Below are 19765 nucleotides of genomic sequence, written 5' to 3'. Positions count from 1 at the left end.
TAAAATAGATGCTGCCTGGAAGGGGAAATACAGCATGGTACAGTGGTGCCTCGCTTAGCGACGTTAATCTGTTCCGGAAAAAACGTCGCTAAGCGATTTAATCGCTACGCGATTTTTAAAAGCCCAAAGAAACACATTAAAACTTGTTTAATGAGTTCCTATGGGCTTTAAAACTAACCTTATGCAAAGATCCTCCATTGCGGCAGCCATTTTTGGTGCCTCTAAAATGAGGCAACACAGCGGGCAGCCATTTTTTTTCCAGTGGCCATTTTGAAACCACCGATCAGCTGGCCAAAAATGGGGGCTTTGCGGTGATCGCTTCCCCATGATCATCGCAAAGCAATTTTTCCCCATAGGGGCCATCGCTAAGCGATCACTCTGGTGATGGCCAAAACCCCATCACTAAGCGATTTCATCACTCAATGGAGCGATCGCTAAGCGAGGCACCACTGTATAAGGTACACACATGGAATTGTGGAGTTGGAAAGGACCTCTAAGTCTGCAGAGCCCAACCCTCTGCTCGGTGCAGGAATCCAAATCAAAGCAGGACATACTCTGATCAGAATCGTACTGTGAAAATTTCGTCGTAAGGCTGCTTTTCACTTTTCCACCGCTGTCCTCAGTGTGCCCTGTTGTACAATTTACTATACAGCCGGAACAGGGCTGGGTGCCCAACCCAGCCCACGAAACAGCTGGTACCAATAGCATGCTCACTGTTCTGGCAAGGAGAAAGCCGACGGGAATCTAACTTTTCTTTCCTCCTCTATATTTTAAAGAGCCAATCCACGAGACAAACACCTTTCACATCTGAACTCAAATCGGTGTTGAAATACAGATGAGGGTGTGAAAAAATCCGGGTTGTGTCCCGCTAAGAAAGTCACAAAATCTGAACAGGACCTAGTTTCTTATATTTTAGACGACAACACGGCCCTGAAACCACAGATTTATGCCCTATTAGAACAGCCAAAACCCAGCTACCTTTTCAGCCAAATTTCTCTCGCCTGCTTCCTCAAAAATAACAAACAGAAACCGGTCAGAGGTTGATCTAGGTCTGCTCAAGAGTGGCATTATTTAAAAGAGACCCGCAGATGGAGGAAGAGACTTACAAGTGCCAAAAGCACAGCCAGAAGCAGACGTTCTCAGAGCGCTATCATAACAACATCTGCATCCAAACAGCTGCAAACGCATGCTGAAGCCACATGTTGCTATGCCTTCTAAAGGAACGGGTGCCAAAACCGCCGAATTAATACAATACAAAAGCAGAGAACTCAAGAGCTGACTGAGCGTCCATTTGTAGGTGATCATGGCAGGTTGCAGACAAACGAGGGCCAGCGTCAGGGAAAAAGAAGTGGCAGATTTGGGTAGCGGCTGGAAAGCCTTCTGTCTGGCGGCAGCTGGATGGCCCAGATTAAGCATGTTTGAGCTGCTCGCCACCAGAGAGCAAACCCAAATTGCTCCGAGATTCTCACTAAAGCCTCCTTGGTTGAAACATCATGGAAATGGCTCAGGTCCCCCCCTTGTTTGTTTCAGCGAAGGAGGGGAGCCAGCTAGCCAGCCAGGCTGCATCTGTGCAAACACACACCACTTTTGAACTCCAGATCTCTTCATTCCCGTTTGCCTCCAGCGAAGAGAGAAGGACCTGATGCAACCTCTGCCACAGAGCGTGCCACGTCCTCCCGATCTGGCCGGGAGCAGCTGGAGCTGTCCGTCCCTGCCGCTCTAACCCAAATCAGCTGGAGATCACTTTAAAAGTTGGAGGAAGAATCCGGTTCCAACGGCCATTGCATAAGAGCCCCAGACTTCCTGAAAGGAAGTGTCTGCGCCGGAGAGGAAAGGAATAAGGAATTCACGGACCCACTTCTTCCCCAAGACAACAACAAGCACGGCGTACGCATACGCACTGACTCACAAACACACACACACACACACACACACACACACAACAAACACACAAAGAGAGGCAAAAATCCTATTTACCCGTATTTTTCGCTCCATAAGACGCACCTTTCCATAAGACGCACCAATTTTTTAGGAGAAGAAAACAGGAAAATATAATCTGTTTTCTTTGCTCCATAAGACGCACAGACTTTCCACCCCCCTGTTTTGTGGGGGGAAAGTGCGTCTTATGGTGCGAAAAATACGGTAAGTTACATTTGCCAGCCTCATGCCGAGGGTGCTATTATTGGTGGCAAACTGCGAGAAGCAACCAACGCAGGCTGTCGCGGCTGTGCAACGGCCTCTTTGATTTGCAGCCATTTGCCACCTGGATTTACACCGATTGCGTTTACACCGATGGCGTTCCGTGTCTCGTCGCGCTGGCCACGTGACCACGGAAACTGTCTTTGGACAAAACGCTGGCTCTACGGCTTGGAGACAGGGATGAGCATCGCGCCCTAGAATCAGACACGACTGGACTAAATGTCAAGGGGAACCTTTATTATTATTATTATTATTATTATTATTATTATTATTATTATTATTATTATTATTATTATTATTATTATTATTATTATTATTATTATTATTATTATTAGCATTAGCATTAGCATTAGCATTAGCATTAGCATTAGCATTAGCATTAGCATTAGCATTAGCATTATTAGCATTATTAGCATTAGCATTAGCATTAGCATTAGCATTAGCATTATTAGCGTTATTAGTGTTATTAGCATTAGCATTAGCATTAGCATTAGCATTATTATTTATTTATTTATTTATTTTATTTATATCCCGCCTATCTAGTCGCGAAGACTACTCTAGGCGGCTATTAGCATCATTAGCATCATTAGCATCATTAGCATTAGCATCATCATCATCTCGGCAGCTCAGCATGCATGCCACCAGGATACCGGCCGGTCCGTTTCTTTTAAATCAGGCCAGCCCCATCTAGGATCATGTGGTGAAGAAGCGACGCCGACTTTCGGAGCCAAAGGAGTCTATGAAAAGGGGTCAGTTTAGAGATTCCTCCTTTTAGGTTTTGGCTGTCTTCCAGGAAGTCTGTTCTCAAGTCACTGTTTTTCTCCTCCGCTAAACTTTGCTACCAGGCTGGAGATCAGCTGGGAGAAGCTTGTGCAGGGCAGAAGGGTGGGCTCTATCCGGTGCCTCTATCACACAACTGGGTTTTAAAATTCTCTCTCTCTCTCTCTCTCTCTCTCTCTCTCTCTCTCACACACACACACACACACACCTTTTATCTGACATTCCAGCCATTTGACCTTGCTTACAGCAATCATATAAAACCATAAAAAATGACCAACTAGTAAAAATACAGCCAGTACGGCACAATGGTTAGAGTGTCAGAGTAGGACTCAGGAGACCTGTGTTCGAATCCCCGACTGAAATTAGCCGGATGATGCCGGACTTGTCCTTCTGTCTCGGAGGACAGTTGTGAGAATAACAGGGGCAGAGAACCCCCGGTTTGCCACCTTGAACCCCTCGGAGGAAAGGCTAAACAGAAATGTTATCCATAAAATAATCATGCTAATAAATGTAGCCCTCGGGGTAGTAATGAACAAGGAAAACTATGCAGAGCAAAAGGAGGCAAAAAGCACCAAGCTCAAATCAAATGTTATTTAAAGCTCTGGAAGTAAAGGGTTAAACAGACGGCGTCTCGTCTGAAGTCAGACAGGTAATCACCTTATATATAATGTTCTACAACTTAGGTCAGAAACAAGATGGTAACTGGTACAGAAGGAAGCCAAGCCCAGTAATTTAAAGTCAAAGTTTGTACCCATGTGTCCCTCTCTCCTTTTTAAAATTTATTTTATTTTATTGTTTCTTGCAAATCTAGATGCTCAGTCAAGGAAATAACTGCAAGAAGATGCCGTTTAAGGTTTTGCATTTGCCCGGGAGAGGCAGAAAGGGGTAAAGATTTCCACATCAAAGACAAGCCGACCGCCCAAGAATGGATGCTTTTGAATTGTGGTGCTGGAGGAGGCTCTTGAGAGTCCCCTGGACTGCAAGGAGAACAAAGCCATCCGTTCTGAAGGAAATCAACCCTGAGTGCTCCCTGGAAGGACAGATCCTGAAGCTGAGGCTCCAATCCTTTGGCCATCTCATGAGAAGACTCCCCGGAAAAGACCCTGATGTTGGGAAAGTGTGACGGCAAGAGGAGAAGGGGACGACAGTGGACGAGATAGCTGGACAGAGTCACTGAAGTGACCAACATGAATTTGACCCAACTCCGGGAGGCGGTGGAAGACAGGAGGGCCTGGCATGCTCCGGTCCATGGGGTCACGAAGAGTCGGACATGACTAAACGACTAAACAACAACAACAAATTGAACCATGTTAGTAGCTGGCTGCTAATCTAGATTTCCTTTCTTCACTGGTGAGGGGGAGGAGAGGAGAGGAGAACCACGCAGGATGGGTAAGACAAAAAAAAAAAAAATCCAGTCCTCCTTCTTCGACATCCGAGTGAAACTGTGATTCCCATGTGCGTCAACAATGTTCCTGCTGTCTTGTAGGATCGTAACTGAAATTATTCACAGCCTAATAGTCCTGCCAACAAACCACCGTCCTTTTGCCCATTACCTACATCCACACCTGATCCTAGGGCCATTTACATAAATGCGACAGTCATACAGTCTCAGTCGAATGTCTAAGGAAATGGACTTCATCCGCAAAAAACCCACATTAAAGTAGAGCCGTTAGTCTTTAAAAGAACAACAACATTTCTCTCTCTTTTTCCTTTTGCCCGGAATGCTTGCACAGACTAACAACGGCTAGTTTTTTCTAAAGCTGGACTTGGAATCTTGAGTTTAAGGACTTCGTAAGGCGCAAGGACGATCAACTCAGACGAAAACAGCTCAGTTCCTGTGCCCACTTCCCCGTCTTGTAGGTTGAAGGGAAAAGGAAACACACTGTACGTTGAAAACATAGGGGAGAGCATGTCATGGTAAATAGAGCATGAACTGATGAGCGCATCACCCTCCGATTTGCGGGACAATAACCCCAGCACAACACTGGGTGTAATAAAAGGTTAACCATTCTGCGAGGGTTTTTTTTTTTTTTTTTTTTTTGCATTAGGAGATAAAACGATGACCTTAGCCTTTTCTTCTTGCCCCGTTCCCAGAAACAGGCATTTCAGAAGAGAGGGGAGGACCGATAGAGCGAGCAACCGAAGGAGAGATAAAGAGTGAGTGAACTGGGGATAGAGTTTTGGGGCAGCCAGCTGATAAGGGATTGTTGTGACAACTACACGGGGGGGGGGCATGCGAAACCATTCTTCTGAAGACATCTGAGTGCCCGGTACAAAATCCAAGTGACACCTCTCCATGCCGTGAACACACATCCATACGAATCAATACGGGGACACAATCTGATGGAAGGGTCCCCTGCAGAGAACCCACCAGACATATTTCTCTTAGGTCAGCATGGCATGAGGCCCAAAGAGAACCTCCAGGATCAGAAGCAATCTACCAGAGTCACAGACCCCGGGCAGATAAAAAGAGAAAGCGCTGTTGCCTGCTTATGGGCTTCCGTTGTGACCTGAGGTGGCCATTTCCTTGCTTACGTTTTTGAACGGTATGGATTCTGATCCTGTCTCCTCATGACCAGACTTTCAGTGGTCCCCAACCTTGGGCCTCCAGATGTTCTTGGACTACAACTCCCAGAAGTCTTCGCCACCACCTCTGCTGGCCAGGATTTCTGGGAGTTGAAGTCCAAGAACATCTGGAGCCCCACGGTTGGGGGCCACTGCTCTAGCACTATCCCATCGAAACTTCACCTCTGGTTTCATCAGGAAACCCTGGATCTCTCTCTTTCTCTCTCTCTCTCTCTCTTTTCTCCCCAGGAAACGGGAAGCTGAGTCCAAAGCAAAGCAGCTAAAGAAAGGCCAGGGCGGTGTCAGCAAATCTCTGGGTAAACAAACCTTTGGTCTCGCGTAAGGCAGGAAAAGACCTCAATTTCCTCTGACCTCACCACCCCGGTGGCTGTTGTCCGAGACAGAAGATTGAGGAACGAAGAGAAACTGAGCGACGGGCAGCCCCCGCACCTCGAGAAAGGGCTGTTTCTCCTGGGTTCCAAAATGGTGCCCACTTGGCCTCGCCAAGCACCCACCCCGGGAGCACCGTTTCAACAGAGTCATCTCCTTGACCCCAACGGCAGATATTGGCCAACGATCTTTCGGCGGTCAACCCACTTTCTTTGGGGTGGTCCTCGTCATCCTCTTTGTTAGAAGGGCCGTCCTGTTTATAGTCCGATTGAAAGTTAAAGAACGAGACAATGGGAGAGCGAGAGCTTCCGCTCCATTGGCAGCTGGGACGCCGACGCTGGTAAGGTGTCGTAAATCCACACCACACTTCACTCTGCACCTTACAGGAATTTCCCCAAATTCCTGGACCATCGCAAGGAGAGGAGGCCTTAGCATCTCCGGTAAAATGCGGGCGAAAACCCAAGCCGGATTCGAATTGCTCCAGAAAGCGGAGTCCGCAGCTTCCACTAAGTGGTCAACAGAGCACTCAAGCAACAAACATACAGTATCCGACACATGGATGAGATGGGCAGTAATTTCTGCTTTCGTAGTAAAAATAATTTATGATGTTCATGCACATGGGTATTATTTTGTCCACTTCTGGATTACGTACAAGTGGCTAGGAATGGGGACGGGTGGGATTCAAATCCGCTGGGAGATATTGGCCAGATCACAAACTGGTTTTATGCTTGCCTGTCTTGCTGGAGAAGAGAAAACTGCACATTCTTATTTATGCACAAAACACCAAGGCATTACAGCCTCCAAGAAACAAGTTAATCAGTAGACGCTTAGGAATGTTCATGGCCCGCTCAAGCCCCAGCGGCCGCACCCTGCTTACAACCTTACAGTGAAGACATAATGTTAGCACATTATGTGAAGATGGCATTGCCTCTCAAGCTTTCTTTAGATTTGTTCCCTTGACACCTCCTGGCCTTCTTCAGTTTCCTTTTTTGCTTTTTTTAAAAAATATTTTATTTTTCCAACATATAACTTACAAATACAGTGGTGCCCCGCATAGCGAGGTTAATCCGTTCCGGATTAACCTTCGCTATGCGAAAACATCGCTGTACGGGGCAGGAAAAGCCGATTGGAACGCATTAAACTTAGTTTAATGTGTTCCAATAGGCGCCAAAACTTACCCCTCCAGCGATGTTTTCGCTGGTCCGGTGGCCATTTTGGAGCCGCCAATCAGCTGTTCGGCGGCTCCAAAATGGCCGCCGGACGCCCCAATCGTCGCAAAGCGAGTGCGGCGATTGGGGCAGCTCCGTATAGCGATCCCCCAAAAGGGATCGCTATACGGATTCTTCGTTATACGGTGCGCTCGTTAAGCGAGGCACCACTGTATACAAAAGGGCATCCTATATATGTATGTCTATATCTATATCTAAAATCAGTACATATTATAAAGCTTAGCCTACAAGCAGTCTTATTTAGTAATACATTTTTTTTCCGGCAAGATCTTCTCCATATTATTCATTTACTTTCTATGTATTACAAAACTTTTATTTTCCACCATTCACAGAAGAGGTTCCAGCTTTGGTAATAAACTTTTTCTTGTCCTTTTAATCTCTTTGTTAGTTTGTCCATTTCTGCACATTCTATTATTTTTTTTTATAATCATCTTTTGGCAGATCTCCCTCTTTGCAGACCTGTGCCCCTACCAATCTAGCTGCTGTCAGAACATGTGATATTAGATAGTAGCTTTGCACATTTATATTATTTGGTATTAATCCCAACAAGAAAAATTCTGGTTTGTTTGTTTGTTTGTTTGTTTGTTTATTGATTGATTGATTGATTGCATTTATATGCCGCCCATCTAGACATAAATTCTGTTTCTTGTTTAGACATTTGCTTAATCCATGCATGAATTTTAATCCAATATTTTCTTGCTACGTCACGTGTCCATCACGCGTGGTAATAAGTTCCTTCCCGATTTTTGCATTTCCAACATTTGTTCGGAATATCGGCAGAGATTTTTGCAAGCCTGGATGGAGGGAGGTGCCATCTATAAAACATTTTGTATAGATTTTTTTTTATAAGAGGTTGCTAATGTTTCCTTTTTCTTTCTTTCTTTCTTGGAAAGCAAAAACTTTCTCTTTCCTTTTTGGGAAGGGCACCACGCCCTCCACCTCCTTTTTCCTCGAGAGAGGTGTCTAAGTGTCTTCTGCCCCGTTTATCAGGGAAGTGTGGCTGGAAGACGGTGCTGATGGTTCTGGACGCCACATTTCTGCTTCCCTCTTTGTTTCAGAATCCAGACCCATCCTTTGAAAAACAAACGTATTCCTACATGCAGCCTGACGGCCCACCTTCAGTTCCTTTGGCACAGAGAAGTTGATTCTATTCACCAGGATGGGAAAGCAAACTGGCCTCTACAAACCAGCATGTGAGGGTTTGAAATTGCCTTCAGACCAAAGAAACCAGGATCGCAGTTTGGATCTAACGGTACAGTGGTACCTCGCTACACGACAACCTCACAAAACGACGAATCTGCATGACGATGAGGTTTCCAATGGGCGATTTTTGCTGGACGATGTTTGGGTCCCTGCTTCGCAAACCGATTTTCGCAAGACGACGATTTTGCCACTGATCGGAGCTTAGCAAAACGGGTGTTTTCGGGACCGATGTTTCGCAGGGCAGCCATTTTAACAGCTGATTGGCGCTTCGCAAAATGGCTTCCCTACGGGCAATCTTCGCTGGACTATGACAATTTTTCCTCATTGGAACACATTAAACGGGGTTCATTGCATTCCAACAGGGAAAACGGATTTCGCAAGACAATGTTTCACAAGACAGCGATTTCTAAGGAACGGATTATCGTCGTCATGCGGGGCACCACTGTACAGTCTTCCACTCCGGCAAGTCTGTGATTACTTTAAGGGATTCCATTTCAGCAGGAAATAGCTGAGAATGATTGCTTGGGGGGGGGGGGGTGGCACAAAACCTTGCAGTCAATAAATCCAGGTGACTGAAGCAGCTTGGAGTAACATTTTGTGGAAATATGCCTCCAAGATTGAATCCTCAAATTGGAAAAGGTTTGAGGGCTTGGAGACCCAATTTAAGCTCTCCAGCTCCACCACCAGGCCATAAACTGCCTGAAAACTGCTTTTTTTAAAATAAGAGAAAAATGAAAGGGTTTGTTATTTGGGGGTTTGCAGAAAGGGGAAGTCTTGGATGACCCCACAGGGGCAGAAAATGGCTGTTTCTAAAGTTGGACAGGGGCAAAGTAGGTGATTTTGTTTGACTTTTAAAAAATATTAATTCACGAGAACTCTGAGGAGCTACAACTTTGCTTGACCTCGATTAATCCAGGTGGTGTGGATTTTTTTTTTCCACTGGGTGGGGATCTAAAGGTTCTCTTAGTTTCTACCCTACATATGGAAATCAGATGGTCCAAAGGGCATTTTGGAAACTCCCAGAAAAAGCGAAAGTTTTCCCTCCTAATTTGTTTGCTTGTTTTTGTTCTATTTTTTGTTGGTTGGTTGGTTTGCGTTTGGTTAAATGGAAGATTTTCACCTCCCGCGGATATAAATCCCCATGAAAAACAAGATGTGCCCCCGTACATCGTATTTTAGTCAAAATTCTGTTTCAAAAATATGATGTTGTCCCCACCCCCAGCATCTCTGGTTTCATTTTAAGAGGAGGGTGCATCTTTAAAGGGTCCTACGGCTGGAACGTGGCGAATCCTGAAAAAGGGTGGTTTTAAGTCAGAATTGAGGGGGACGTGGTGGCGCTGCGGGTTAAACCGCAGAAGCCTCTGGGCTGCAAGGTCAGAAGACCCACCGTCGTAAGATCGAATCCACGCGACGGGGTGAGCTCCCGTCGCTTGTCCCAGCTCCCACCAATCTAGCAGTTCGAAATCATGTAAAAAGGTGAGTCGATAAATAGGTACCACCATGGTGGGAAGGTCACGACGTCCCGTGTCTAGTCGTGCTGGCCACGTGACCACGGAAGCTCTCTACGGACAAACGCTGGCTCTACGGCTTGGAGATGGGGATGAGCACCGCGCCCTAGAGTCGCACATGACTGGTCTAAACGTCAAGGGGAACCTTTACCTTTACCTAAGGCTGGAAAAATGCCCATATCATTCTAGCCACAATACTAGAGGACTGGAAATAAATTGATAAACTCACATGAACTAAGTTTTTTAACTATCTAGTTGGCCACTGGTTGTGACTTCTTAATAGCTTTTGATGGTTCATGAAGGAATATGTTATCTTTTCATTTTTCCTAGGATGAGGAGGAAACCATTATCTTCAGATCCCACCTCACCTCACCCACTTTTAAATGATGTAGGAATAAACACATTTAAAAAAAAAAAAAGACCCAGCATAGTGTACTGCACAGAGTCCCAGGGTTCAGGAGAAATGAGTTCAAACTCCTGCTTAGCCATGGGAAACTCACTGTGGGGTGGCGGTAATAAATTTCTCCTGGAACATCCCATCTACCTTGATAACTCTATGACAGTCACCCTAAGTGACTTAATGACACATACTGTAATAAAAAAAACAAATGGGGACAACTCAAAATATGTGCATTTGAAATATACACACAAAGATGCTTTGAACCAAGAAAGAAGGATGTACAAAAAGGTAAACTGCGCACAAAAACGCACAACATCTCCATGTGCGGGAACGGTAAAGATTTTTTTAAAAGTTCACATACTGTCTACAGATGGAAGGAGAATGCTGATGAGATTGCGTAAAAGGAAATAAAAATAAAGCTGACAAGCCTCTCATACCTGAATGCTGCCTCGTGAGATGAGAATCCAATTACAATCTGCTAGGATGTGTTGTTTTTCAATACAAAACCCGAAGAACAGGAAGTCCTTTGGGAGCGTTCCTTGAGCTGTTTTATGTATGAGCTGCGAACCTTTTCGAGTCGCCAACTTTTTTCAGCTCACAAGTTCCTGTGCTTTTTAAGCAGGGGGGGGAAAAAAGCAGAAGGCTAATAGGGAGAAACATCCTAAGAAAAAAAAAAACAGAGCATAGAGCGGGCAAGCCGTTCAAAGAGTTTAAAGGTGTGAATCCATGCAAACAGAGGTGGTCTGGGCTCCCCCATCACTTGAAGTGAGCGTGAAAAAGGGTGCCAGCCCTCCACAAGGGGAAATGTGTACTCTCAGATGCTCAAGGAACAAAGACGATGTGCCACTGCATATCGTGTGTCTTCTCGCCACCAGCGGATTCCACTTTCAAAAGTGAGGGTGGTAGACAGGTGGAGAACTCGATAAAGCTCGTAAAGCGCTTAGCAAATTGCAGGTCCCTATAAAGCTGGCGGAAGTGTCCGACTTTGCTTGCTTTCAGGATGAGGAAGCAGGGTGGAAAGGTTTTGTTACTTTCCCCCCTGACTGCCACTCATAAAATACACAGACTTTAGCCGGATTAAAAAGGAAGGAAAACATTAGTCTCTCTTGGTGCAACCTTTGCAGAGAAACCCAATAACAACGACTTAGAAAAGTCTCTCGTTAAAAGATACAGATTTGGCGGTCCTTGGGTCCTTTGAACCACACAGGAGCAGAAACTACGGGCTGGAGAAACTGCACACAGAACAAGCGTGTTAACCATTAACTAACAAGTTAACATGGCGCTCAATGCAGACACCGAGGCAAGACCAGAGGGCTAAAGGAAAAGGTGTGGAAACAAACAGGACACGGGCCAAGAGGGTGGGAAAAGGCATTTCATGAACCAGGGTGTGCGGCTCGGTCTGACGGAGATGGTGACAGGCTTCTGCTGTGAATACCACACCACACACCCAACTGCGCTTGAAAGAAACACAACGGTAGTATCAGCACCAGCAAGAGAGAGAAGGGTTGTGAGAGGCGGACAATGCAGTCTTAACTGACCAAGATAACTAAAGGTCTAGATGAGCTGAACCGGAAGCCGTGTTGAATCCAAGCCCCCTCTTGGCCAAGGGACATTGGCCGTTATTATTATTATTTATTTGACTTCTATATGGCCCATCTGCCTACCAGGTGCTTCACAACAGAGAACAAGACAATCGTCAACATCAACAAACTGAAATGTAATAACATGAAAATAAAGAAATATCAACAGTCTAAATCACTTATTGCTTATCATTCCTTAAGATTATCCAACACACACATATGTTGGATTTATTTATTATTATTATTTTTTGCCAACTTAGCGGCGTCATCCTGGGCTGGAGAAGGTTTTGCTCCTCCCTCCCTCCACCTTTTCACCACCGCCCCCTTTTTCAGCAGACCCTACGCGGAACAGTCCCGGCACCAGATCAATCTATCCGCAGATCTCCGACATCCACCAGAAGAGAAGGGATTTACTGGCAGAAAGATATTTCTATCAGCAGAGGGTCAGTTTTACTCACAGTGTGGATTTGCGTCCGATTCCAGCAACCGGCGTGTGAGTTAGAACTGAGGTCTGAATGAATGACAGCTTGTCAGCTATTTAACTTTCTCGCTTGCACCGTCCGAGTAAATCTTGCGTTCACCTGCTGGATGGTTGCAGGAGGTGGTGGTACCGGGGGGGTTAGGATGGCCATGTTCCATCTGCCCAAATCATAGGCATGGCATCCAGGCGCAGTATGAAAAGACACCGCCCAAGGCAGAAATATAATTCAAAGGCAAACACACACTGGGCTAAGGAGTAACGAATATTCACAAAAGTCCATGTGCTTGATGGGAAAAGCGTCTTCACACAATTAAAGCACCTTATCAAAAAATGGTCGGCTATTGCAAGATTTTGCACTCCTGCGGGAAATTGAAACCCCCCCCCAAGCGATTTTCTTTCAGTAGTGGCCAATTAGCAAAAGGTTTGGCACAACAATTCTGCATTTTTCTTGTATTTACAGCTTTCGTGCAAAACATTAAAAACTCTCTTTTTTTCATTTAAAATTGCTGAAACGGAGAAAAATGTCAAAAACTCTCAACAACCTTACTCAGCACTATTTTCTGATCTTTTGCCGTTACCAACAACAACGACATAACGAAGATTTTTACAAGGGAGAAGATCCTCAACATATATATATATATATATATATTTATGCAATATGAATTTCTCATCAACACATTTCGATGAATACAGTAAAACTAGTACATCCACTTCAAGAGGATGAATGGCCCAAAATGTGGGGTGGAAATAGAAGAAATAAAATAAATAAATGCATAATTTGCTATGTCCGTATTACTGGGTTTAAGTTTTCCAAACCAGCCATCCCCAATACTTTTAAAGGTTCCGTACCAAAACATATTCAAAATTGATATACCGTATTTTTCGCATCATAAGACGCACTTTTTTCCCACAAAACGGGGTGGTGGAGGAAAGTCTGTGCGTCTTATGGAGCGAAGAGAATAGATTATATTTTCCTGTTTTCTTCTCCTAAAAAATTGGTGCGTCTTATGGAAAGGTGCGTCTTATGGAGCGAAAAATACGGGTAGTTATCATTAGAGCCAAACCATCTGGGTTTTTTTTTCCCCAGGGAAAAAAAATTAATAACAGCCATTATTGGCAGAGAAGGGAAAGAACAGGGAGAAAAGGCTCCCTCTCTCCTGTCTAATTCAAAGGAGGCCGAGGTCTGCAACTTTGGTTATACACCTGAGACTTAAGATCCCCAGGCTTCCCGGATAACCAGGGTTGCACCGTTAAAACCAGTGTGACACCTCTGCTCGTGACATGTCTGATTTGACTCCAATGACACACGCCTTCATTACATTTCCCGGCTGGATTACCGTAATGTGTTTCATGTGGGGCTGCCCTTGAAGACCGTTTGGAAACTTCCGTGGGTTCAAAGCTGCGAACCTGTTGACCGGAGCCAGTTATAGGGAAAAAATATATACCTCCCCTGCTACAACAGCTGTACTGGTTACTATATTTCCAGCCCAATTCAAGCCCATTGAAGCTTTCTAAAGGACCCTATCCACTCACAGGGCCCCTCCTGGCCCTTAAGATCTTCAGAGGAGGCCCTCCTCTGTGTCCTGTTGCTATCCCAAGCACATTTGACAGGGACATAAGAGAGGGCCTTCTCTGTGGCTACTCCAAGGTTGCACAACGCTCTCCCCCAGGAGATTAGGTGGCCCTCTCTCCCTTTTATCCTTCCTGCAACAGTTAATGCCTGCCTCTCCAAGCAGCCTTTTAATAACTCAGTATGAGTCCCCCCTTGGATTATCTTCTTTTTAAATTTACAAATCAGACCACCTTTTTAATTATGCAAAAGCAGGCGATGAGCTGTATTTCGTATCAACCCAACGGCTCCCCCCCTCCCTTCTTTTTAAATAGGATTATGATTATAGTCACAGAAAAAGAAATTGCCCACACAAGCCCGGGGATACCTGAATTTGTGTCATATACTCTTACACTACGCATTTGATGAACAAATTAGGAGCGCCCGGATTTGCCCCCTGCTGCAGGAATTTCAAGGTGGCTCAGAAGAGCGGCTGGCCACGTATCACGCCAGCAAACCAGAACTCCCACAGAATGGCTCGTGACCAACTTTTTTTTTTAACGGTTGCCATATGCAGAAGGGTTGCGCTGCTGACTGAGGCTTGAACACTGTATTCATTTCTTGTTCTTTGTTTTTTTTTGTTTTTTTTTTGGATTCACTGCCTTTATGGTATGGGTCATATGGAAGGGATGTAGTGGTGCTCCAGGTTAAACCACAGAAGCCTCTGGGCTGCAAGGTCAGAAGACCCACCGTCGTAAGATCGAATCCACATGACGGAGTGAGCTCCCGTCGCTTGTCCCAGCTCCTGCCAACCTAGCCGTTCGAAAGCATGCAAATGCAAGTAGATAAATAGGTACCACCATGGTGGGAAGGTCACGGCGTTCCGTGTCTAGTTGCGCTGGCCACGTGACTCCAGAAACGGTCCCCGGACAAACGCTGGCTCTATGGCTTGGAGACAGAGATGAGCACCTCCCCTTAGACTGGACTAAATGTCTAGGGGAACTTTCACCTTATGGGTCATATGACTGCAATAAGCTTTAATATTACTTGATGAGGATGACATTTTTGTTTTTAATCTTTCTATCTTATTGGGTTTCCCCTCTGACTTATTTTAATCGTGGTCAGCCACCTCGAGGTCCCCTTCATCTAGCAACCTAGGTGGAAAGCAACCTAGAAATAAAACAAGCCAATAAATAAATGAGGGGGCTGGGGAAAAGAACAAGCCCCCCCCCACTACTTTGGCATCATCACCCAGATGTTTTTGAATCTAAAACATCAGCAGACCGGTAGGGATCATTATTGTTAAGTGACACGGTGCAACCCACATTGTTTTCCACGCTCAGTTTCTACCTTCTCCTCCCGAACATGTGGAGGAGTTTTCGAATCCAAAGTAGCCACTGCTTGGCTGAGCAAAAGGAACCAGGATTAAAAACGGAAATCCTACCTTTGACTTTCCCGTCATCTTTTTCAAGAAGCTGAGCGTCCGCCCCAGGGTGGTCCCCTCCCGCTGGGGGTGTACCTGGTCGTTGGCCTCCACCGTGGTGGCGTCCAGCCACCCGCAGCTCCCCGCGCTGAAGCTGTAAGCGTGGAAGGAATGAAAGAGTGACAAAGGAGAAGGATCCGGGCAATGCACACACACACACACACACACACACACACACACACACACATATGCAGAGCAATGCCAAACAATCACGCTTTCTGTTGTTATTGTTTCTAGGCCAGGAAACAGGGAGGGACCGGTTCCCTCGGCGGCCCCCGGTGACCTCAGAGGGTGGCTGCTCCAATTCCCAGCTGGAGAGATGCAGCATAGAAGCATCTCTGTTTATTTAAGCTCAGCAGGCATTCAGCAAGAGATGGAATCTGCGCAAGCCACTCCCAGCTACAGAAACAGAGTTTGGGGCTTCCAAAACTTTTCCCACTGGAAAAGCTGAACAGAGCGAAGCCCCCTTCCTGCTCTGCTCTTCACCTCACTTTATGGAGCCCAGGTGGGGGACAATACTGTCGAATAGGATTGTGATTATTTCACATCCACCACACGCATGTCGTTGTTGTTTAGTCATTTGTGCCCGACTCTTCGTGACCCCCATGGACCAGAGCACGCCAGGCCCTCCTGTCTTCTACTGCCTCCCAGAATTGGGTCAAATTCATGTTGGTCACTTCGATGATCCTGTCCATCCATCCCATCCTCCGTCGTCCCCCTTCTCCTCTTGCCTTCACACTTTCCCAACATCAGGGTCTTTTCCAGGGAGTCTTCTCTTCTCATGAGGTGGCCAAAGGATTGGAGCCTCAGCTTCAGAATCTGTCCTTCCGCACACATCAGTCTTTATAATATCTTAAAATACCCAAGCCTTTTCCTGACAGATGCATGGCTGAGAAACCCCAGGTACTCACTGCCTCATGCATCTGAGGAAGAGGGTGACAATCCACAAAAGATCACGCTGAAAGAAATCTGCTTTAAAGGTATCACAAGACTCTTTTCTCCTCTTGTTGTATGTTGAAACAGACTAACTCAGTTATCTTTTGGGAAACCGTCATACGTACTCATCTGTTGACTAGTAATTTTACATTACTCCTGTATGATCTTCCACTGTTTTATTACTAATGTTATCATATTTTAATGCGTAGGAGCAAGCACAATAAACCAACAGAAGATTGCACTTCATACACTCCGCTGTCCGAGAACCGTTTAAGGAAGGCTGGTGTGAGTTGCAGATTGTGGATAAAGCTGATCATGCATACTTTTACCCCTTCGATTGCACATGTGTGGAGACTGATTATGTGATTTACCACTGGAAGAAGAGACAAGGCCTTCTCTTATCAATCACAACAAGAACAAGAACAAGAGCGACAATGACAATGACAAGAAGAAGAAGAAGAAGAAGAAGAAGAAGAAGAAGAAGAAGAAGAAGAAGAAGAAGAAGAAGAAGAAGAAGAAGAAGAAGAAGAAGAAGAAGAAGAAGAAGAAGAAGAAGAAGAAGAAGAAGAAGAAGAAGAAGAAGAAGAAGAAGAAGAAGAAGAAGAAGAAGAAGAAGAAGAAGAAGAAGAAGAAGAAGAAGAAGAAGAAGAAGAAGAAGAAGAAGAAATAATTGCAGAGTTCATGGCTAGCACCAGAGTGGAGTTCCAGGATCAAATCATGACAGGATTTAAATTAAACCAAACATAATCTAGAAGGCCCTAAATGAAAAAGCTGTGTGACGGTGTTGTAAGTTAGCAGGGTCTCCCTTTTTTTGGAGGTTTCGAAATGGATGGCCGTTGGTTACACATTTCTTGCACGGCCGGGGGGGGGCTGGACTAGATGACCTCTGAGATCCCTCCCTGACACTACGGTCGTGCAATTCTAAATTATAACTTACTATGGCAGCTAAACTTTTTCAGCTTGCCTTAGATTGCAATCGAAACACTATTGACCCCCTGGGGCTAAAAGTCGTTGAGTGGTCAAGGTGAAAGGTGAAAAAACCACAGCATTCACAAAAAAAAGGCAAGGCAGAGGACTTCCAGAAGCCAGGCAGCGAAACAGCAAAAACATCCCATCGCCACCTCCCCAACCAGCTGCGTCCCATAATGAAGATGGAAATCAGAACTGGCAGGGCAGTGATGGGGAAGAACAGAGATTGTGCAGAATATTGAGGGGGCGTGGGTGTGGGGAGAGGGAGGGGGGAGAGAGAGAGACTGCAATCTGCACCCCCAGAAGGGATGCGGAGGAGACTCAGAGTTGTCCCCTTGGGGATCCAGGGATTTATAGGGCAACCCCCTCACCTCTTCCCCCTATCCCCATGCGTGCCTTGTCTTATGCACAATTTAAAGTGTTCTGGACCTTTTATTAGATCTTCCTAATGAGAGCATCCTTCTTAAAGTCCTAACTGAGAAAAACTCCAATTCTATCGTGGTCCACATCCTGTTCTAAAATTTCACAGGCCAACAGCGGCAAACCCACTCTCCAGCTTCTTTGCTTCTGCCTTGCTTTCCGCAGACCTTTCGAAATCCACTAGCCTTTATGCCAGTCTGCCTAGATGAAAGACATCAATGAATCAATAGTATAATGAAATAAATGATGGATTGTGGTTATCTTGTTTGTCCTTCTCAGTCCTGACTTTGTTGTTTGTTGTTTAGACGTGTCCGACCCTTCGTGACCCCCTGGACCAGAGCACGCCAGGCCCTCCTGTCTTCCACTGCCTCCCGGAGTTGTCTCAAATTCATGTTGGTCCCTTCGATGACCCTGTCCAACCATCTCATCCTCGGTCGTCCCCCTTCTCCTCTTGCCTTCACACTTTCCCAACATCAGGGTCTTTTTCAGGGAGTCTTCTCTTCTCCTGAGATGGCCAAAGTATTGGAGCCTCCGCTTCAGGATCTGTCCTTCCAGTGAGCACTCAGGGTTGATTTCCTTCAGAACGGATAGGTTTGTTCTCCTTGCAGTCCAGGGGACTCTCAAGAGTCTCCCCATCCTTTCTCTGAGTCTGCCACTTCTTTCACTCCTTATAAACACACCTTCTCTTTTTCACAGTCCTGACTCTTCCTCAAGCAGCCTCTGGACATTACAGAGCTTCTCCATCAAATGTGCTCCAAAATGAGACATGGATGCTTCTACCTACACATTGGAGGCAGGACTGTCATAGCCACCTTGTTCTGAGTCTGACCACCGGTCCATCCAACTTACAGGGGTCAGCGGAGCAGCTCTCTGGGATTCCAGGGAAAACTTTTCCAAGTTTTTCCTGGAGATGCCAAGAATCGGACTTGAGACCTCCTGCAGGCCACACGACTGCCCTGCCACGGAGCAACCGCACCAAGCAGTGGGATTTGGCAGGAATGTGAAACATACTTCATAAATTCCTCTTTCTCTTTGATTAAGGTCATCTTGGTAACCACATGACATCTCAGTTTGGGATTTTTTAAGCCCTGTGAGATTTCTCAATCGTAAAACAAGAAGTGCTTCCCCCCGTCCCCCCCAGCAAGGATGTCTCGGGGGGAAAAAATAGCGTCACATCACGTTGAGATGGAAAACCCCTGCATCCAGCAAGTACAGAATAACTGGTTGATTGTTTTTAAAGATGCAAACCACTTTTTGAGTGCTTTTAAGTGCTAAAGGTCGTTGGCCAGAATCCTACTGGTTTATGTATTGGGCCACAGCTAAATATAGTTAACTGGACCGATCCTGGTCCACCATGGGCTCTATAGTACAATCAGCAGTATAGCGGAGCAAAGTGCTGCTAGGGTTGAAGGCCTAACACTTTCTGAGCAGGAGAGACAGCTCCTACTTGCCCACTCTCTTGCAAAAAAAAAAAAGCAAACGAAGGAACAGACACAAAATCCTTCCTTGTTTCATGGTAATTTACACCCTAGATGGAAATGGATTTTTCTCAGACATACAGTGGTGCCTCGCTTAACGGGCACCCTGTTTAACGACGAATCTGCATGGCGACAAATTTTTTACAAGTGTTTTTGCGATCGCATTGCAATGTTACTAATGGGAAAAATCACTTTGGGATGATCGGTAAGCTGTTTCACTTATCGATTTTCGCATAACGATGATTTCCCAACAACTGATCGACGGTTCCAAAATGGCCGCCAGGTTAAAAAAAATGGCCGCCCGCTGTGTTTTCACCCAGATTCTTCGCTTACCAGGCAGCGAAAACGGCGGCCATATGGAGAATTTTTGCATAAAGCTGAGTTTTTTGCCCATAGGAACGCATTAAACGGGTTTTAATGCATTCCAATGGGCTTTGGGGCTGCATGGATTATCGTCGCTATGCGGGGCACCACTGTATTATGTTTTTGCAAGCCATCCATGTCGTGTTTGAACGAAAGCAATTTGGTCTACTATAGACACCGAAGAGCTGTTCGCTTTACTTATTCTTACTTTAAGCAAAACCACTAGAGCTCC

General features: G+C 45.6%; 1 protein-coding gene across 2 annotated transcripts in view; it reads right to left on the bottom strand.

The window, feature by feature from the left end:
• ARHGEF2 (Rho/Rac guanine nucleotide exchange factor 2) overlaps window positions 1–19765 on the bottom strand; it is a 173648-nt gene that overhangs the window by 110319 nt on the left and 43564 nt on the right. For both annotated transcript variants that reach the window (XM_072984079.2, XM_072984078.2), the window contains exon 6: window positions 15329–15461. In XM_072984079.2, the coding sequence (XP_072840180.2) occupies window positions 15329–15461 (133 nt within the window). The remainder of the gene's footprint in view (window positions 1–15328; window positions 15462–19765) is intronic.

Source organism: Pogona vitticeps, chromosome 15 (assembly GCF_051106095.1).
Source record: "Pogona vitticeps strain Pit_001003342236 chromosome 15, PviZW2.1, whole genome shotgun sequence".
Classification (NCBI taxonomy): domain Eukaryota; kingdom Metazoa; phylum Chordata; class Lepidosauria; order Squamata; family Agamidae; genus Pogona; species Pogona vitticeps.
This window is presented reverse-complemented; position numbering and strand designations above follow the sequence as displayed.